General features: G+C 43.9%; 1 protein-coding gene across 2 annotated transcripts in view; it reads right to left on the reverse strand.

Moving 5' to 3' along the window:
• Positions 1 to 1914: 1914 nt before the first annotated feature.
• The window catches only part of slc12a2 (solute carrier family 12 member 2), a 76756-nt gene continuing 56337 nt past the window's right edge, over positions 1915 to 22333 (reverse strand). The window contains exons 17-27 of one of the 2 annotated variants that reach the window (XM_029710291.1): positions 21218 to 21358; positions 20246 to 20352; positions 19520 to 19599; positions 16563 to 16703; positions 14078 to 14125; positions 11389 to 11505; positions 10083 to 10194; positions 8750 to 8836; positions 6703 to 6838; positions 6347 to 6414; positions 1915 to 5208 (exon numbers count right to left, since the gene is read on the reverse strand). In XM_029710291.1, the coding sequence (XP_029566151.1) occupies positions 5073 to 5208; positions 6347 to 6414; positions 6703 to 6838; positions 8750 to 8836; positions 10083 to 10194; positions 11389 to 11505; positions 14078 to 14125; positions 16563 to 16703; positions 19520 to 19599; positions 20246 to 20352; positions 21218 to 21358 (1173 nt within the window). In that variant the 3' untranslated portion in view covers positions 1915 to 5072. The remainder of the gene's footprint in view (positions 5209 to 6346; positions 6415 to 6702; positions 6839 to 8749; positions 8837 to 10082; positions 10195 to 11388; positions 11506 to 14077; positions 14126 to 16562; positions 16704 to 19519; positions 19600 to 20245; positions 20353 to 21217; positions 21359 to 22333) is intronic. The other variant, XM_029710292.1, reaches the window with a different exon arrangement.

The following is a 22333-nucleotide window of genomic DNA, read 5'->3' on the forward strand; positions in this document are numbered from 1 at the left end:
AAACTTGAATCAATTTTAGAATAAGGCTGTAACGTAACAAAATGTGGAAAAAGTTAAGGGGTCTGAATACTTTCCGAATGCACTGTATGTGCCATTTAGAGGCTGAATGGGCAAGACAAACGATTTAAGTGCCTTTGAACAGGGTATGGTAGTAGGTGCCAGGCGCACACCGGGTTTGAGTGTTTCAAGAACTGCAACGCTACTAGGTATTTCACGCTCATATGTTGTACACTCAATATAAGGCACTGGTCCTTTGTCACCTAGAAATATTAGATAAAAACAGCTGCATTGGACCTTTAATCAAATTTCTAATCAATGAACATTCTAAATGACAAACTTACTGAAAGCTTTTAATAGGTGAAAAAACATGAATGGTGCCCTACCACTTGCTGACATAGTGGAGTAGGCACTGGATTAGGGACCAGGTCACAGGTTAAAATCTTGATGATGCCGTTTCTCAATAAGAAGTATAGCCCTGGTTACACCTTGCATTAACCTGTGGTTTTGTTTTCTAATTCTTAAATCATTAGCCTACTACACAATCACTCAGGGTGGTTTAAAGGTATCGCCAGTTATAGGCTGTCAACTTGGTCTTGAGATCTGCCAGGGGAACTGTTAGTTAGCTGTTGCGTGCTAATCGCTGTGGTCAGAGAAACAATAGCCATTTAATGAGAGGGATAACGCACACAGGCAGCTCGTGACAGAGAGAGGCTTACCAAGGGACAGGGAGCTCAATGGCCAGCTTATACACCATCTTGACAGGCTAGCAAAAGCTACCAGTAATTATCTGTATTAAAGAGTAGGACAAAGCAATTTTTTGACTAAGTGTGGGGAGGGTTACAACTGTTGTCAGACTGTTTGGCAATGTGTTTACACCACAGCACAGTTCAGGCAGGCTGCACAAGTGGAGCCATCGTGCTTGATAAGCTGGTAAATATTCCCATTTTCCTAGAGAAATTGGCAAATTTTATTGCCTGTAAATGGTTGTTCACAAGTAGCCTATATGAAAGCAAATAAGATTAAGAATGTGTGTGTAATTGATTGCTTGAATGGTGGGTGTATTGTACCTAGTAATAGTTTGGAATGTGCTGCTGGTATGTCTTCAAAGTACATTTATCTATTAAGCAATTAAGTATATATTAAGTATCCATTTAGCATAAACTGGGTGGTTCGAGCCCCGAATGCTGATTGGCTGATACCTGTGGTATATGGTTTGATATACCGCGGCTATGACAAAACATTTTCTACTGCACTAATCACATTGGTAACCAGTTTATAATAGTAATAAGGCACCTCTGGGGTTTGTGGTATATGGCCAATATACCACGGCTATAGGCTGTTGCAGCCGTGGTATATTGGCCATATACCACACCCCCTCGTGCCTTATTGCTTAAATAATCCACAAATGTTTTGGGATTGTAAATGTACAGTATTCAACAAGATGGCTTCAATGCATGTCTTGATAACTGACCACTAGATGGTGGTAGAGAGGTGGATTTTCATCAGCTGTACTTCTGCTGTTCAATGACAAATGAACTGAGGACGGCATTCAATCAGTTCTAGATAGTGGATTTCCAAATAGTGATTGCATTTGACTTGCACAGCAGCATCTCCTGAAAGGAGGGAGTTAGACACTTGGTACAGAAATGTTCAGTCTGGCTGCATGCACTGGATTATTTATCAGACAGGTTTTCAAACTGAACAGGTCTCACCCTGGGACTTCTAGTTTCTAACTCCCTCTATTCCAGGAGATATGCCTTTCTGCAAGTGCTACCTTGTTTAAAAACAAACTATAACGGATGAATCCCAGTCAGACCAACTAGCAAATCAATTTCATGCTAGTTATAGGTGGAGAAAGAACCAGAACAAACCTCATTCCAAGAGACATGAAAAAAAAACACCCAGCTACTCTAATAATGATTGATTCATTTCGTTTATTTATTGCAATAGATGTACAAAGTATTGGTAACCTTAAATGTTAAAATGTTAGAAAAAAACCCACGTCTGTGACAGTTAACAGTACAGTATATCAAACATTACTGTTTCAACCAGCTAGGTAGATCACATCTACCCAGATGGAAGAGCAGGAGAAAACATCTTTAAACTGCTTTGTCAACACAACTTTTCATTAAAAGGCATATAAAAGATAGAAATGTCCAGACTGAAAAAGAGAAACTGATTTTTTGTTGTTGTTGATCAAAAACGCAAAAATTAACATGCAAATTAATTTAAAACAAGAAGAAAAGAAAAAAAATTGGAGAATTCTAAACTAAAATAAATATATATCTTTCTCCATATTAACTTGCCATTAATATTCTACTCCCTTAATTTACCTAGTTAATTTACCTAGTTAGACTACGTTATTTACATGTTAGTTTTTCTTTCGAGTTACAGTGTGAACTAATGGTTCTGAGTCATGAGAATTTTTGACCAATGCTTTTCTTCATCCATTGTCATGGCTCACAACAACTCAAGACAGATGGGAGGGGGTGAGGAAGAAGAGGGAGGGGGGGGGGGGGGGGGCTTTGGCTACAAATACAAAGAGGATGAAGACGTCTCAACATGGTGTGGATACCAGTTGCAGGCGACATGTTTTGGTCTCTTGGATAGAGCACAGTAGTGTCAAGTTTCTGCTAAATAATGACATTGAGAGGATGTTACAGTATTACACTCCTCACACATTCTACATCTAAGTATACATCAATAAAAAGAAAAGAACGCACCTTATTTGGTTGTGACATATCAATAGCAAGTTTTTTTGTATTTTTACGTGACATCAACGACAAAGAGCCCCGCCTGGTTGGATTGATACATCTTTTCTTATTCATATATTTAAATATAAAATGTAGAGTAACCCGTGTTTTTGTTTGTAACATTGTCACTTTGTAACAGTAACTGAGGGTTGAGTGCTTTACACACCAGTACACAGAACAGATCTTGGTTAGTAAGATTGTTTCATCTGGTTTCTAAAAAGATTTTACAATCCCCCACCCATTTAAAAAAAAAAGAATGACATGCTTTGCACATTTGAGAGATAATTTATACAGTTGTGTGTGATTTTGTGTATATATATATATCGATAGATATATATATATATATATATATATATATACACACACACACACATACACAGACACACGAGAGAGATTATATATATATATATATATATTCATTCATAATCACATGGCGTAGTCATGGTCTAGATAAAGAACACAGAATGGGGAGATGCAGTCGTGTGGGTGGTAATAGTACAATGAACCTGAAATGCAAAGCACACTGCATGTGGATTTCCATGTGGGACTGAAATCTAAAAAACCTGTAGCTGGTAGCAAAAACTCAACATGGCAGTAGTTGAAAATAAAAGCAACAGCAAGAGACCATCCCTTCAACTCCCACTTTAGTGTTAATCAGATTTACATTCAACTGACCCAAGCCTCCTGCTAAAAAAAAACATGTTTTAATTGCATAAAAGGATGAGAACTAGGTAAGAGCGGGGCATATGACCACAATTTGTACTCTCCCGGAACAACGGCAAAGTGGGCTGACAATAGGTTTGAGGACCAGCCTTAATGGTCCAAAAATGAACTGAGGGACAGTGGAACCTTTCAAATAAACCACATATGGGCTTTAAAACAAGTAATGATTACAGCTCACCTGCATAGAGGCATGTATCAGTTCCCTCTTGAAACATGCTAATCCATAGCTTCTACCTACAATTTCCCCCTCTTTTGAACATGGAACTAACTCAAACTCTGAACAAAGACACTCAGCAAAGTTAAGGCAAAGTCTTAATTCGGTTGTAAGGGCTAGACTGGTTCCTTTGTAGTCACTCCAATGTGGGGGACCTGAGGGGCAGTGTCCTAACTTGAGATATGAATGACCAACTCAGACTTTCAAGACTCCTTTAGACAGCAATACATAAATTCCGCAAAAAGTTTGAGTAAAATTGGAGCGTCTCAAATTAGGATTCAGCCCATAGATTCCACTATGAGGGGAACCTACTCAAATCCAACGGGGACGTGGACTAAGAACTCAGCCGAGGGTTTTGCTGCTTTTGGTTGAAACACTTGTTCGCGTTAGCAGCTTTTGAGAGACAACTGGCATGACGAGGCTAATCCGAAGCTAAACCCACTTCTAGTAATTTCTGACAGAGTGGTAGTAAGACCCCTGGACCTTCCAAGTGTAGACCTGCAGATATCTTCCTGGTAAGAGACCATTCTTAGGCACCAACCAAATCAATTTTCAGAGTTGAAGTTGATTGCATCTACTATAAAGTAAGTAGAGGGTACTGCACTAAGAACAGTGTTTAATTTCCACAGCTTAAAGGAAGACAAATACAAATGTGGAGCAAAATGATATCAGAGGTCAGAAAACAATAGGAAACCGTTTAGGGAGGAGAAATAAACACCAGAAAGCTTTTTGTTCCATCAAGTGGAGACTCTGCTAACCTCCTACAATCCACTCGCATAAAAACATTCCTCAAAAAAACATTTAAAACCCAATAACAAAATAACTTATCCATCCATATTCTTCATACCATTCAATCTGGGTAGAGCAATTCATAATTTAATTCCTTTGATTTCAACCAGAAGGCACATCCGTAAGGCTGTAAAAGGAGTAGCAAAGCATTCGGTATGGTTCTCTCCCAACACAAGAAAAGGAAAAATTAGAGGGTGATTATTGCTGCTTTGAGAAAAGCAAAAATGATCCAACTTAAAAACGTGACATCAAGAAGAATCTGAATAATAACAATAATGATAATAATGTTGTGTGAATCGCATGAACAGATGCTTTCAAGCCAGAGAGGAAATCAACTTTGAGTAAATTAAAATTGTTCACTTCTTTCATGTGCTGTGTACAATTTGAAAAGAGTAGTGTGGACTTCCCCCCCTTTCACATAAGAGGCTGGACCTCCGGAGCAACACCATATCCTTTATTATCATCATCATTATCATCATCATCAATGGCTACGGTTTCTACCTTCATTGGAGTGTGTATGTCTCTCTTAGGGCTGGCACTGGGATAGGAGGTGTGGGCGGTCCCAGAGGCAGTGTGTGTGTGTGTGTGTGATTTTAAGAGTAGAAGGTGAGGACGCTCTGGTGGTTGCCTCGTACCAGGAGGAGGGGAGGCAGGTCCTTGGACAGAGTCTCCAGCCAGGACATGTAGAGAGCACTGGATACTGCTCCCTTTCTGGCCAGGGGCATGCTCCTGGAAGAGAGATATTAAGAAGTCATACAGTGTCCTTGGCAAAAGGCACAAGAGAAAGTATAACCTATTGAGAAAAATACCCGGGGGGGGATTCGGGATTGGGTGCATGTCCACGAAAGCGTAGTTGAAATTCACCCTAGGTGTGATGGACCATCACACTACTGTTACCTCACCGATACAGTCCCACTCCCTGGGTAGTTACATAGAGACATCTTCACATAGGCTGACTGTCAATCATGTGACCAGCCGCACCATCCAGTCCCACTTGGATTTTATTGCATTAGTCTGGGTTTCCCTTCAGATCGCACTATCCATTTCAGACCCTTTCAAAATCTCAACCTCGTGCCCCATCCGTGTATCAGCACAAACTCAATCCCACACGCCTACTTCAATAAAGTGCATTATGACTAACAGACAGCATTGACACATCCTATTCCAAACATCCATTAATGAGACACAAAATGGAGGTTCAGTGACACTGAGGACAATGGGCTCCTTCATTATAGTGGTATCAGTACAGTATCAGTGGTGGAGGGGAGCAGTGGTGCTGTGAATAGAATAGCAGGGACTAAAGCAAAACCTAGACAGTTGTGGAGAGAGAATGCAAAGGCAATTAACCCACAGCCCTACTGAAAGAATGCGCGGACTATCGTCTGTGCGTGCGCGGACTATCGTCTGTGCGTGCGCGGACTATCGTCTGTGCGTGCGCGGACTATCGTCTGTGTGTGCACGTGTGTACTATTGTCTGTGTGTCCATAGGAGAGGGAAGGATTAGTGAGGAAGCAGTGGGAGAATGAAATGAGAGGAAAATGGAGAGGGTAAATATAGCAGAGAAAGAAGAGGATGACGAGTGGATTGAGAAAGAGAGGAGCAACAGGTGGACGTTAAGTGGCAGAGAAGTGGGAAAAATGGAGGTAAGGAGAGAAGGTAAGACCTGGGGGTGGATGACAGAGGAGAATGTTTATGGGAGGGCTGCTGGCGTCTCAGTTTACAGGACAGCCAGCTGATTCACTTAGCGCCCATTATTGACAGACACAAGGCCTCCTCCACATCTTCACACTGCCGGTGGTTGCCAGAGGTCAAAGCCATAATGCCCGCACACAGGCAAGTTGCAACACACATTAATAAATGCGCTTACATGACAATGAGGTTGGCTGTGCTCGAATGCTCCTTCAGCAGTTCATTCAGTCTGATCTGACGATTAGTCTGAGAAGAATCAAAACAAAAATACAAGTTAAGTTGCATACACAGGCATTGGGTTACGAGATTACCATCTAAGACTGCAGCCACACTTGGCTGTAAGATAGGCAGATACAGGAGCCCATTCCTCCCCATATAGCTCGTAAAATACATTGGGCACAATACAAAACTCATCGGCTTAGTTCCATTTCATCTCCTAGCATCCTACAGTTAGCCCCTACCACTCCATGTTCACAGATCTGAAAGGACTTGATAGGAATAAGTGATATGGTGATGGCTAGTGGTTAGACTCACCTTGGCCCTGTAGAGCTCCAGCTCATTGTCTGTGATCCTCCAGGGCTCGCTGGCCTTCAGTGCCTCTGCTGTATCCTGCTCCATGTCGTCCTCCTTCAGCCGGTACGGCTCGATCATCTCCTCAAAGGCAGTCACACTTCAACACCACAGGGGATCAAAGGTTGTTAAACCATTGCACAACACACACAGTCAAAAGTTTAGACACCTACTCCTTCAAGGATTTTTCTTTATTTTGACTATTTTCTCCATTGCAGAGTAATATTAAAGACATCAAAACTATGAAATAACACATGGAATTAAAAAAGTGTTAAATCAAAATATATTTTATATTTGAGATTCTTCAAAGTAGCCGCCCCTTGCCTTGATGAAAGCTTTGCGCACACTTGTCATTCTCTCAACCAGCTTCACCTGGAATGCTTTTCCAACAGTCTTGGAGGAGTTCCCACATATGCTGAGCACTTGTTGGCTGCTTTTCCTTCATTCTGCGGTCCAAATCATCCCAAACTATCTCAAATTGGGTTGAGGTCATCTGATGCAGCTCCATCACTTTCCTTCTTGGTCAAATAGCCCATACACAGCCTGAAGGTGTGTTGGGTCATTGTCCTGTTGAAAAATACATGATAGTCCCACTAAGAGCAAACCAGATGGGATGGCGTATCGCTGCAGAATGCTGTGGTAGCCATGCTGGTTAAGTGTGCTTTGAATTCTGAATAAATCACAGACAGTGTCACCAGCAAAGCACCCCCACACCATCAGACCTCCTTCTCCATGCTTCATATTTGGAACTACACATATTTGGAACTACACAACTACACAATATCATACGTTCACCTACTCTGAGTCTCAAAGACACAGCGGTTGGAACCCAAAATCATAAATTTGGACCAAAAGGGCAGATTTCCACCGGTCTAATGTCCATTGCTCGTGTTTCTTGGTCCAAGCAAGCCTCTCCTCCTTATTGGTGTCCTCTAGTAGTGGTTTCTTTGCAGCAATTCGACCATGAAGGCCTGATTCACGCAGTCTCCTCTGAACAGTTGATGTTGAGATGCGTCTGTTACTTGAACTCTGTGAAGCATTTATTTGGGCTGACATTTCTGAGGCTGGTAACTCTAATGAACTTATCCTCTGTAGCAGAGGTAACTCTGGGTCTTCTCTTGTGGTGGTCCTCATGAGAGCCAGTTTTATCATAGCTCTTGATGGTTTTGGGACTGCACATTTTCTGGATTGACTGACCTTTATATCTTAAAGTAATAATGGACTGTCATTTCTCTTTGTTTATTTGAGCTGTTCCTGCCATAATATGGACTTGGTCTTTTACCAAATAGGGCTTTCTTCTGTATACCACCCTTACCTTTGGCTCAAACGCATTAAGATGGAAAGAAATTCCACAAATGAACTTTTAACAAGGCACACCTGTTAATTGAAATGCATTCCAAAGTTGTCATCAAGGCAAAGGCAGGCTACTTTGAAGAATATAAAATATATTTTGATATGTTTAACACTTTTTTGGTCACTACATGATTACATGTGTTATTTCATAGTTTTGAGGTCTTCACTATTATTCTACAATGTAGAAAATAGTAAAAATAAAGAAAAACCCTTGAATGAGTAGTTGTCAACTTTTGACTGGTACTGTACACACACCACAGTAATAAGTTTCATTCAAAATATGTTTCAATTCAAATTACCGCTACTGTATGTTACTATGCACAATAATCTGTTTTCAACTCGTGGAAAACATTGCGGCTTGCAGTTTACATTTGCAATACGCCACTTGAGTGTCCAAAAGGGAATTATCCTATTATCCATATTTGTGAATGTCAATAAAAGGTTTCCTGTAAGTATTTAAGTGCTTGTAGACTTGTTGACTCCCAGCTCAAAGAACACAGTCTGCTTAGTTACTTCACTTTCTTTTTACATACATTTTACAATGACATTTCAATTGAGAACAAATTTGTCAAATGAAAAACGGTTGCCAACCCCCACCCACCTGACAATCTGAGATCTGTCAAAAGGGAGAGTCAATCATGAGAGAAAAACAACATACTTCTCTTTTTTGGGCTTGGTGTTGATGTCTCCCAGTACATTAATGTCGGAGAAGTCTATCCTGAACTTGCTGAGCAGTGTGGCCATCCTGAGGAGGAACAACAACTGTCTGATCAAACACTGAAAAGCCCCTTACATCCACAAGCTTTAGAGAGACTGCAAACACAAGCCACTGAGGGCACGAAGAAGCCATTTTGAAGTATCACAGCAAACAGGTGCAAGCTGTAGTTTATATTTTGTAGGGGGAAAAGCCGTTGTGGCTGTTGAAAGGCTCTCTTTATGACAGTCATTTCCCTAGGCTTTTTTCTTCAAAGACTGGGATAACGTCTCCTCAAAACATCTTCAGCGTCGGCACACGGCTACTACAAACATGGAATGTCTGCGTGAGAACTGCAACTTTTCTTTTTTTTCTTTGTCAAAGGACTTTCATATCAAAGGATACCGGAATCCTCAATGACATGCGGAGAGTTTGGATGGGATATTATTGCAATAAAGAGGTCCAAGTATTGAACAAATGAAGTTCAAGAAAGATTGCTAGCCAGTAGTGAAACTCTGTTCAAATCAGCAAGGAAATGTCCGGTCCTGGTTTTATCAAATGTCTCGTCCTGGTTTTCAAGTAATAAACACACAAAATAAATGAGTTGTGGCACACGCACACTCTCACACGCTAAGATAAAAGGCTTGGGTTGCCAGGAAGGTGGTAATTTTTGCCAACAAAAGGGAGGCAGCTGTGGGGAGACAATAACAGTGAGGGACAGGACATTTTGGACAATAATACTACTGCCATGTGGATTTGTAATATGCAGAACACAGACAGAGAGACAAGAAGAAAAAGAGACAGAGACCCTAACCTGCTTATGTGAAGCGAATGCCACAGACGACGATAAAGCGTTTATATAAAAAGACATGCAGATTTAATGTGGTGATGCAACAACGTGGGTTTAATCCCATAGGGCTGTGCCCATGCCAGTCAGTGTTTTTGGAAGGCACCATTAACACACTGATATTATTCAGCAGTTTTAGAGTGAGTTTGACAGACAGACTTAAATCTAGGCCATTAAGAGAATAGAAAAATGAATAACAAAACTTCTCCCATTATGCATGTAGCATTAGGTGTGTTTTTAATTATAATTTTTAAAAACTTTTATTTAACTAGTTTTCCTCAGAATTTAAGGTTCTTTGTGTGTTTTGTTGTCATTGCATTTCCGCATTAGCCCATGTCAGCAATCTAGCCATGAAGTTAAATGCGGCATTCAGTTATTTCAAGTACTTTCAACTTTCAACACATTGGCATAGGTAGAATAGATCTACAGCAACTGGGACTATCCACTCACGCTCTGCGGTCGTGGTCGATCCTGTTGATCTTGCCTCCGATGAAGACGCGGATCTTGCAGTCATTCCACTTCTTCTTGTTGGTGAGCAGATAGGGGATGAGCAGGGTGAGGCCTGGAAGAGTCACGAGAAAGACAGTCACTCACCATCTGTTTGTGGGACCATGCTGTGGTTTGTTGTTGCTGATGTGCAGAGTTGGGATATCTCTAGAGTCTAAGGCCTAGGTTTCTAGTGTCCTCAAAGCTGCAATGCCCATTTCTGTCCCCATTTCTCAGCCACAGATTGTTGACAACATGTAAACTATATTTAGTCTCCAATTTTTATTGAAAACATATACATTTGTACAGAGAGCATTTGTTGTCTCTAAAATAGATTGTTACAGTTGTTGGTTAGCTAGCACATTTTTGCCATAATAGCATTGACATGAAATCAGTCAAAACACCACAAAACAAGACATGATTTAAAGAACATGATGAAACGAGCCACCTACGTTTCCCCACATGGCAGTTTCTTGTCATTGTTGCTAGCTATCTGGCCATCCAGAATCATAACACACGGGCTTTTGCCCCATTTAAGCGTGGACATTGTTTTCGTGACGTTGTCAGCTAACCCATCTATAGCCTTAAGTGTCTCCCTGCATCCCAGTTATCTACTCTTTCTCCTGAAGTGTGCCTTTGTAACAGTGTAGGTTCCATCCCTCTCTTCGCCCCAACCTGGGCTTGAACCAGGGACCCTTGCACACATCAACAACTGACACCCACCGAAGCATCGTTACCCATCGCGCCACAAAAGCCGCAGCCCTTGCAACACAAGGGGAAACCCTACTTCAAGTCTCAGAGCGAGTGACGTCACTGATTAAAACGCTATTAGCGCGCACCACCGCTAACTAACTAGCCATTTCATATCGGTTACACGGATGAAACAACACATTCAAAAGCATTGGGTTAGTGTGAGCATGGGCTAGACCAGTGTTTCTCAATCCGGGTCCTGGGGACCCAAAGGGGTGCACATTTAAATTCTTGCCATAGCATTACACACCTAATTGAAATCATCAAAAATGATGAGTTGATCATTTGAATCAGCTGTGTAGTGCTAGGGCAAAATTAAAAATGTGGACCAGGATTGAGAAACACTTGGTTAGACGGTTTCCACCATACTTCTATACAAATCATTATCTTTTAAAGGAGAGGGCAGGGAGTGTTTGTCAACTTAAAACTAGGGTATCGAAGCTGCTCTGTAACAGAAACACTAGGCAGTAAGTAATCATATAGCACCCCCTGGTGTTCTGGAGGACCAGACTGAACTCACCACCGTCGTCAAAGAGCCACCACACGTCCACGGTGCCTTTGCCTTGTTTCCTCTTGAACAGCTGACTGGCGTCCAGTAGCCTCTGGTCGGCCACGTTCAACATCTGGGGGCTTTTCTCTGTGGGGCCCAAAAACTGCTTTGTCAGACACTTAGATCAAGACAGGACAGGAAGCTGTATGCTCACTTAGGGAGATGACTTAGGTAGGAATTCCTCTCTGTGTGTGTGACTCAGACTGGGCCCACAATCATAAAGTCTCTAGGATCAGTTTTGTCTTTCAGATCATAATGAACCAGAATATACAGACAAAAGGGGCCTGATCCTAGATCAGCATTGTCTCCTAGTTCATACTTTTTTTTGCCCTGGTCCCAAATATGTTGTTTGTGTGATCTTGCCAACATCTAAAGGTCATTAGCAAGACCTGGGATCAGGCTGTGTGTGATAGAAATCAAAGGAAGTGGGATTTTATGTGTATTTTATCTAACAGTCACAGTACAATGGAAATCTTCTCTGAAGTGGGCTTAGTGGAATGTAAACGGTGTGCAGTCAGTGAGTGTCTATTGTAACATTCCTTTCTCTGCTCTCTGTCTGTGTCTGTCTGTCTGTCTGGGACTTGAATAAGTAGACAGTGATAAAACATCTGTACCTGAAAGCACATGACAAATACACACAGAGAATAGAGAATAGAGAGGGGTAGAACAGAGAGAGGGGTAGAACAGAGAGAGGGGTAGAACAGAGAGAGGGGTAGAACAGAGAGAGGGGTAGAACAGAGAGAGGGGTAGAACAGAGAGAGGGGTAGAACAGAGAGAGGGGTAGAACAGAGAGAGGGGTAGAACAGAGAGAGGGGTAGAACAGAGAGAGGGGTAGAACAGAGAGAGGGGTAGAACAGAGAGAGGGGTAGAACAGAGAGAGGGGTAGAACAGAGAGAGGGGTAGAACAGAGAGAGGGGTAGAACAGAGAGAGGGGTAGAACAGAGAGAGGGGTAGAACAGAGAGAGGGGTAGAACAGAGAGAGGGGTAGAACAGAGAGAGGGGTAGAACAGAGAGAGGGGTAGAACAGAGAGAGGGGTAGAACAGAGAGAGGGGTAGAACAGAGAGAGGGGTAGAACAGAGAGAATAGAGGGATGAGGTAGAAAAAGGGGGAGAGAAAAGCAGACAAACCCCAACAGCAACAGACATGCCTGCCAGAAAGGAAGGGAGAGAGACAGTGACAAAGTACTGAAGACAGTGTCATCTCCGCAGAAAGAGAAGAAACAGGCACTAAAGACCGACAGGAAGTCCAGCAAAGAAAGGATTTAGAGAAAATACAACGTCAGAGCAGACACACACAACGGCGCTTCAGGGACTGCGCTAGAGCTACAGGAAGCCGGAGTGAGTTAGGAGCGGAAAGACAGGAGAAAATAAACATACAGGTTATTCCTAGAGCAGCTACCCGTAACCCAGAGCCAGGCCGCTAGCCCTAACCCAGAGCCAGGCCGCTAGCCCTAACCCAGAGCCAGGCCGCTAGCCCTAACCCAGAGCCAGGCCGCTAGCCCTAACCCAGAGCCAGGCCGCTAGCCCTAACCCAGAGCCAGGCCGCTAGCCCTAACCCAGAGCCAGGCCGCTAGCCCTAACCCAGAGCCAGGCCGCTAGCCCTAACCCAGAGCCAGGCCGCTAGCCCTAACCCAGAGCCAGGCCGCTAGCCCTAACCCAGAGCCAGGCCGCTAGCCCTAACCCAGAGCCAGGCCGCTAGCCCTAACCCAGAGCCAGGCTGCTAGCCCTAACCCAGACAGCTAGCCAGGCAGGAAAGACTTACTCTAAATGACAGAGGAAGACGGTAACAAAGGGTGACAGAGTTTGCGCATGAGTGTGAGAGCAATAGAAACAGAAAGGAAAACCAAACTCAACCAGGTTCCACGGTTCGAAAGCACATGACTGAGAGTGAGAGTAAGAAAAAGATCATTACAATAAGGCAACATGACAGAAAGACAATGTGTGAGGGAAGGGAAAGGGGGATACAGTCAGTTGTACAACTAAATGCATTCAACTGAAATGTGTCTTCCACATTTAACACAACCCCTCTGAATCAGAGAGTGGGTACGTGTGCTGAGCGCGCGAGTGGGTGCGTGAGTGAGTGGGTGAGTGAGTGGGTGAGTGTGCTGAGCGTGCGAGTGAGTGAGTGAGTGGGTGAGTGAGTGGGTACGTGTGCTGAGCGTGCGAGTGGGTGAGTGAGTGAGTGGGTACGTGTGCTGAGCGTGCGAGTGAGTGAGTGGGTGGGTGAGTGAGTGAGTGGGTGAGTGCCGAGCGCGCGTGAGTGAGTGAGTGGGTGGGTGAGTGAGTGGGTACGTGTGCTGAGCGTGCGAGTGGGTGAGTGAGTGAGTGGGTACGTGTGCTGAGCGTGCGAGTGGGTGAGTGAGTGAGTGGGTACGTGTGCTGAGCGCGCAAGTGAGTGAGTGGGTGAGTGAGTGGGTACGTGTGCTGAGCGTGCGAGTGAGTGAGTGGGTGAGTGAGTGGGTGAGTGAGTGGGTGCGTGTGAGTGAGTGAGTGGGTGAGTGAGTGGGTGCGTGTGAGTGAGTGAGTGCGTGCCGAGCGCGTGAGTGAGTAGGTGCGTGCCGAGCGCGTGAGTGTAGTGAGTAGGTGTGAGAGTACATGTGAAAGCAACAGAAAGAGAGAAAAGGAAAGGTAAAGAAACTCAGTAAGGTGGACTGCCTGCCTTTTCTCAACAGCGGCTTCGTTGCGGCTTTGCGTTCATCATCGTCACCTGGATCATGTAAAAACAAAAAAAGATGGAGGGAGAGAGAAAATGAACAAAAATAAAATACAGAGAGAGAAATATGGAAGGGTTAATGTTTTTGTTGCTGTCGCCATGATGGGAAACCCATGGGTCAACAGCCCCACTACAATGAGGGGATTTTTCTGTGGGGGGGGGGGGGGGGGGGGGGGGGGTGTTGGGTGGGGCGCTAAGTCAGTTAATCCCTGCGGCAAACAAAATGGAATGGGCCCCAATGGAAAAGGCATCAGTGGTAACAAACTGTTGGGGTCTCTCAGGGAAGGAACTTCCAACCACAGCAATGGTTAGAAATCCTGGAGTCAGAAAACTCCACTACTGGCTTAGCACTTTTCAGAGTTTTAAGACATTGGTTTAGATGTTTGACTCCTTTAACAGCTACTGGAATAGTCTAAAGACAGATTTGTGTAATCAGTGTTTCTATCCAGGACCCACTCTTTAGTCTAAATCATTAGGTCTAAATCATTTCATTCTGAAGAATTTTGGAGAGGTTCTCTGGTTGTGTCAAAAGTGTAAACGTAATGTACGCAAGTAATCTGAGAAAAATAATGAAGGTTCCGGCATTAGAATTGCTTACTGCTAAGCCGATTATAGATGTCAGATTAATCTTCAACTAGCTGTTTTCGTCACTTGGCACTAAAAGTTCACCATGTAGTACAAACATGTACCTTAGTTGAAGTAGTCAACCGGCATGCACACTAACACCCTCTCTCTCCATCAAACAAGTGCACACTGAAGTATTCACACACACACACACACACACACACACCAGGGTAACATTATAAAACACACACACGCCAGGGTAACATTATAAAACACACACACACACACACACACACACACACACCAGGGTAACATTATAAAGCACACACACACACACACACACCAGGGTAACATTATAAAACACACACACACACACACACACACACACACACCAGGGTAACATTATAAAGCACACACACACACACACACACACACACACACCAGGGTAACATTATAAAACACACACACACACACACACACACACACACACACACACATCAGGGTAACATTATAAAACACACACACACACACACACACACACACGTCAGGGTAACATTATAAAACACACACACACACACACACACACACACACACACACACACACGCCAGGGTAACATTATAAAACACACACACACAACACACAGCTTCAGATGCTCTTCATTATTGACTGTGGGGGGGAATTGAGTGAATCGTGAGAAATGTCACTTCCTCTGTCACTGCACAGGACCAGGGACATGATATTCCCTATGGGAGAAAATAGAATTAAAGTGAAGTTCCCAGCCTGTCCATGCTGCACTGTGGGAACAGTTTCCCTGTTTGTTTGGGGGAAAACACACACATTTTAGTGAAGCAATGTGTGTGTGTGTATTTGGGTTTGTGTGTGTGCATATGCGTCTAAATGCATGAGACGTGTGTGTGCGTACGCGTGTGTAAACAAACAAGGACAGACACACACACACACACACACACACACACACACTGTAGTGAAGCCATCTGTGGGCTGTGGACTAACAAACTGGGCCCAGTGGGAAGGCTGGGGGTCACGGGGTCAGAGGCCACTTCCTCTCTGAGTAGGGCGACTTACAGGGCCGCCCACTCAGTGTATCCTAGTGACTGGCTGGTGAGATATAAGGGAGGCCTTTGAGAGATCTAGAGGGGATAGGGAGTGTGGCGATAAGAATTCTGAAAGCAGTTTACATCCTGACCTCTTTCTCAAGCACGTTCACATTGTGATTTCACAAGAAACCTAGTTCACTTTGGCACAGTATCAGACCATCGAATGTCATCACAAACGCCAGAGTTTCCATACACGCTGACGTGAAGATATGGACAATTAGGTTGAGTAAGAGGGGTGAACCAACCTTACTGCTCCTGAAGAGCTAGTGTTTTCTTCCTGTCCAGCTCTCAGGACCTCCATTAGCTGAAGCAGGTATGTGCGCAAAACCACTGGTGTAGAATCTAAGTAAAAAGGCACTTGACATGTGTTCCTGTTTATGTGGGATACTTTAGAATGATGCCTGTAATGGGAAATATGATGAATTACTTTCCTGTATTTGAGCCTATAATTATCTGCTGAGACTAACTACCTTTGACCTGCTTAACTGCCAGTATCAAATGTCTGCCAGTGTTGAGCCAAGGACACAGTGACAATGTATCTGTGACACTGATTCTGTAGCAGCTGATGTTGTGACTTCTGTCGGTGCTGTGTGATTAATATCAGAGAAGACTCGTTAGACATTCTCTCTGCTTCTGATCTGGAGGCATCTCCATGTTGCAACTTGTAATAAACCGGATCGATTTTTGATTGACATTATCAACGACTGCGCTCCTTTTGGTTCACCTGGAAATTCCCATTACAACTCCTGACCTTTCTGGATGGCTGGGCTGTTCTGGACGCTGGTGGCTTTGGACGAGGGCTTGGATGAGTCTCCGTCAGAGTCCTTCATGTCGATGGACACCACCACATCCTTCATCCCCGACGTCTTCTCCTGCGACGACAGCAGGTCATCTGCAAAACAACAAAGCTAAACTATTAGCCAACTAAAACTGACGTTACCAGATCATCCTGCAAACATGGTGAACAAATTACCTGCGATGCTAAACTATTAGCATAACGCGAACAGAACATCCTGTTAACATTAAAAATAAATGACCTGCAAAGTAGCACGGGCTGAGGGGAAAACAACTTGAGCAAGACTTCATTTTGTGTCCACTAAACACAGAAGTGGCCAGTAACTTAAAATGTAGGTAATTATCTTGATGATGGGGCTATTTGATGGGTGAAAGGCAAACAGTGTGTTTGAAAATGACCGGCGAGCCATTTGGGCCAATTAAGGTGAATTTGGGTGGACTTTTGGCTGCGTAACAAGCCAAGTCAAGTGACTGGACTGAGGAAGATTAATTCAACTGAAAAGTACACAGTTAGGAACTGCTTGGTAATATGATACAGCCACTTCCCACAAACAAGCAAGAACTTGGGCTTAACTTTTTCCTTTAATGCAATTATCCACATGTACTAAGGTTTATTGGTGAAGGAATGGTGCGCGAGTAACACGCCTACTCTTCAACCAAGACGTCATAGAAAAAAAATGGGTTTCAAATACAGGGGAAAGAAAAAGGTCAACCTTCAGGTGAAGATGAATAAGAAGGTTAACAGGGAGTGATCGCGTGGGCCCCAGATGATGAATAAGAAGGTTAACAGGGAGTGATCGCGTGGGCCCCAGATGATGAATAAGAAGGTTAACAGGGAGTGATCGCGTGGGCCCCAGATGATGAATAAGAAGGTTAACAGGGAGTGATCGCGTGGGCCCCAGATGATGAATAAGAAGGTTAACAGGGAGTGATCGCGTGGGCCCCAGATGATGAATAAGAAGGTTAACAGGGAGTGATCGCGTGGGCCCCAGATGATGAATAAGAAGGTTAACAGGGAGTGATCGCGTGGGCCCCAGATGATGAATAAGAAGGTTAACAGGGAGTGATCGCGTGGGCCCCAGATGATGAATAAGAAGGTTAACAGGGAGTGATCGCGTGGGCCCCAGATGATGAATAAGAAGGTTAACAGGGAGTGATCGCGTGGGCCCCAGATGATGAATAAGAAGGTTAACAGGGAGTGATCGCGTGGGCCCCAGATGATGAATAAGAAGGTTAACAGGGAGTGATCGCGTGGGCCCCAGATGATGAATAAGAAGGTTAACAGGGAGTGATCGCGTGGGCCCCAGATGATGAATAAGAAGGTTAACAGGGAGTGATCGCGTGGGCCCCAGATGATGAATAAGAAGGTTAACAGGGAGTGATCGCGTGGGCCCCAGATGATGAATAAGAAGGTTAACAGGGAGTGATCGCGTGGGCCCCAGATGATGAATAAGAAGGTTAACAGGGAGTGATGCGTGGGCCCCAGATGATGAATAAGAAGGTTAACAGGGAGTGATCGCGTGGGCCCCAGATGATGAATAAGAAGGTTAACAGGGAGTGATCGCGTGGGCCCCAGATGATGAATAAGAAGGTTAACAGGGAGTGATCGCGTGGGCCCCAGATGATGAATAAGAAGGTTAACAGGGAGTGATCGCGTGGGCCCCAGATGATGAATAAGAAGGTTAACAGGGAGTGATCGCGTGGGCCCCAGATGATGAATAAGAAGGTTAACAGGGAGTGATCGCGTGGGCCCCAGATGATGAATAAGAAGGTTAACAGGGAGTGATCGCGTGGGCCCCAGATGATGAATAAGAAGGTTAACAGGGAGTGATCGCGTGGGCCCCAGATGATGAATAAGAAGGTTAACAGGGAGTGATCGCGTGGGCCCCAGATGATGAATAAGAAGGTTAACAGGGAGTGATCGCGTGGGCCCCAGATGATGAATAAGAAGGTTAACAGGGAGTGATCGCGTGGGCCCCAGATGATGAATAAGAAGGTTAACAGGGAGTGATCGCGTGGGCCCCAGATGATGAATAAGAAGGTTAACAGGGAGTGATCGCGTGGGCCCCAGATGATGAATAAGAAGGTTAACAGGGAGTGATCGCGTGGGCCCCAGATGATGAATAAGAAGGTTAACAGGGAGTGATCGCGTGGGCCCCAGATGATGAATAAGAAGGTTAACAGGGAGTGATCGCGTGGGCCCCAGATGATGAATAAGAAGGTTAACAGGGAGTGATCGCGTGGGCCCCAGATGATGAATAAGAAGGTTAACAGGGAGTGATCGCGTGGGCCCCAGATGATGAATAAGAAGGTTAACAGGGAGTGATCGCGTGGGCCCCAGATGATGAATAAGAAGGTTAACAGGGAGTGATCGCGTGGGCCCCAGATGATGAATAAGAAGGTTAACAGGGAGTGATCGCGTGGGCCCCAGATGATGAATAAGAAGGTTAACAGGGAGTGATCGCGTGGGCCCCAGATGATGAATAAGAAGGTTAACAGGGAGTGATCGCGTGGGCCCCAGATGATCTTCTAGAATCTGCAGTTGGACTGTGTTTGGAAAGCCAATGTAATAAAACATCCCTTTGAGTTACTTGTTTAATTAAATCTCTCTCTCCAACTGGCGAGAGCCACATTGAGTTAAAGAATCACACATCATTATTGGTTGCTCTCGATTCCCTGTGTAGTCGCAGAACATATTGACATGACGCAGCAAAGCACTGGTGCTAAATTCATATTCTCAATAATAAAATAACGTTTTATGAGGAAACCAATATGAGACAAGCTGATGAGATTATTCGTTTGGCAAGGGAGTGTTTTAGCATGTGTGTGTGTGTGGGTGGGTAAGAGTATCATGTCATTTGGTACAAAAGTGTTACTGTGTGTGTGTGTGTGTGTGTGTGTGTGTGTGTACACCTTGTTCTGAGATGTGGGACACGTCCAGACCCTCCTTCAGTCTGAGGACCACGGCACCATACTGATAGTCAAAAGCATCACTGAAAAACAAACAGAAAGAAACACGCGCTGTTGGCATTTCACAGGAAGCCGCTTGACACAGAACTGGGCCTGGCTCTGTGTTTACGTGTATAACACACTACATTAAAACCTGTACTTTTCCACTTGGACAAAACACACTAACCAGGCTAACGCAAACAAACAAGCTAAGGACTCAGGCCACAATGAATGGTTTCAAAGGACAAAGCGAAATGCCTTACTGGTAGAGGTGGGAACTCCATGATGATGTGAAAACTGGCAGCCAGACTTCACCCAATTAATAATACTTTGATGTCTATAGGTGAATCTAGCATAAATTGAAAACTAAAGAGCACATTCCTATAAGTATTAGCGTAGCTTTTAATATACTGTGGCTGAACCATCTCTAACTTTCCAATCTAATACAAAAATTCCTCCACTTTACACCAGGAACTAATTCAACCTAAATCCATTGGTTTTAATACCTACGTGACTCTGATTAAGTTGTTAAAGGTTTTCAGAAGTCCAAGCTGTGTGTGTGTGTGAGAGATAGAGAGATATATTATTCTACTCCATATAAGCTACTTTGGTTGCGTGTCAAAGCTTGTCATCTTCACAACCCATCACATGTTCATGTGCTTTAAAACAGCGAGGCCCCCGCTGACTCACTGGATCATCTGGATGTAGGTCTCAACGTTCATCATGTCTCCGTCCTTCCAGTCGTTCTTGAAGCCAATCACCAGAGTGTTGGGCCTCAGACGACCAAGCCCAGCCGCCTTGAGAAAACACAGGTCAGAACAAGCTAAAGAAACCACTAAATAAATCACGGTCAGGAGTTTAACCCTCCTCTTCCCCCCCAAGTGACACTACAGAGCCTGGTTCGTTCCCAGGCTGTGTCACAACCGGCTGTGATCGGGAGTACCATTGGGCGGCGCACAATTCACCCAGCGTCGTCCGGGTTGGGGGGGGGGGCATAGGCCGTCATTGTAACTAAGAATTTGTTCTTAACTGACTTGCCTAGTCAAATAAAATATACATTTCACACAGTGCTGCATCTACCAAAAACCAGGTCACGCAATCGCTTTCAAGCATAAAAAGTCTGGTTGGCAGGCAATCCTATCAAAGAGCACCATCGGCGTCAGGGTCAATTCGATCTCGATCCATGGCCATCATTAATTCTAGTTTTCAGTGTCAATTGACAATTCCATGGAGTTGAACTGGAGTTGACTCCAATGCTCACTACCGTGGGTTTCAATATATTTTCATGCACTTTGACTGAATGTAATTGAACTTTAGGATAAATAATGACAACTTTGTACAAGGTCAAAGGCTTGTGTTTCAAGGGCAACTAGAGTAGGGTGGCAGGTGGCCTAGAGGTTAGAGCGCTGGGCCAGTAACTGAAAGGTTGCCCGTTTGAATCCCCAAACCGACAAGGTGAATTATCTGTCATTCTGCCCTTGAGCAAGGCCGTTAACCACCCACACCTCTGTTTCGGTTGGATCTCGTGTCAAATTGATGATAAAAATACCTTTAATTCAAATAGAACTAAAATAACTTCACAATTTATGTACTTGAAATTACAGCCCACTTAACTTCTATGGCTTGGTCCACTACCAAGAACTAACGTTTGTCTGTTCTCACCTGTAGCAGATACTGGGTGCCCTCCCGAATGTCCTCAGCGAACACGGGTGTGTAGAATGCCTTGGTCTCGTTCTTCATCAGCCAGCGCTGGTAACGTGTCTGGTCATTGGACAGCTCTTTGAAGTTGGGCCTTCTGGAGCCCTGCGAACACAACACAAAGAAAATAGAGTCACGCTAAAGGCTAAGTGTAGTATTTAGTAACTCTAGAACCAGTTCCACCTTGCAGTCAAATCACAGGTGGATATATTTAGGCTACCAATTATCGTTAGAAAAGGTTCTCAAGTTGTCCTGAAAAAAGCACTAATTCAAATAATCACTCTTAAAAACGCCTATCCATGGAGTCTTGCTTATATCTAAAGAGGGGCATCAGCGTAAGAAGCAGCCCTAAGCCAGAAAAGGTACCGCCATTATGAGTGAATGTTTTCACTGTTGGCTGGTGTCGTTGTACTTGCACTTTTTTTGCAATAGAGAGAGTGAGTGTGTGTGTGTGAGAGAGTAAGCAAGCAAGACAAAGAGAGGGCACTATATTCCGCAGTGCGCCCAGTGGACTTGGAGGGATATCCTGCTTATGGAGTGGCACGCCACGTTATTTACAACCGCTAAGCTAAAAACCGCTCCTCGCTCAAAAAAATTTAATAAATGCCCCTCAAATTCACTCCATTCATTAAAATCACCATTTAATCAACACCCATCTATTTTTGTGACTACCTGGACCTACCATTTGGTTTCGAAGTATTGAAACCAAACCACATGATTTGAATGAAAAGTATTTTAATAAACATGAAAAGGTGAATGTCATATTAAACAGCATATAAACACTGTAAATAGGTCAGGAGCCAGACAGGGAGCATAAGGAATGAAAATGAATTATTTAGGCTATATTATTTCAAGGCTATAGCCTACAAAGAAATACATTGTGAAGCATTTTCAAGTGCGACACTAGGCTGGTAGGGAGGGACATAAAGCACTCAGCATTTAAACAACATTTCGTTGTATTAAATCATTAGTCTATAAATTGCACATATAGGCTGTGACTTACTTAGAATGAAATACAAATGAATCTAAAAATGCCTTATTAGGCTTGGTCTGAATATATTTTTAGAAACACCAGTTTGG

This window comes from Salmo trutta, chromosome 23 (assembly GCF_901001165.1).
Source record: "Salmo trutta chromosome 23, fSalTru1.1, whole genome shotgun sequence".
In the NCBI taxonomy this organism is placed as follows: domain Eukaryota; kingdom Metazoa; phylum Chordata; class Actinopteri; order Salmoniformes; family Salmonidae; genus Salmo; species Salmo trutta.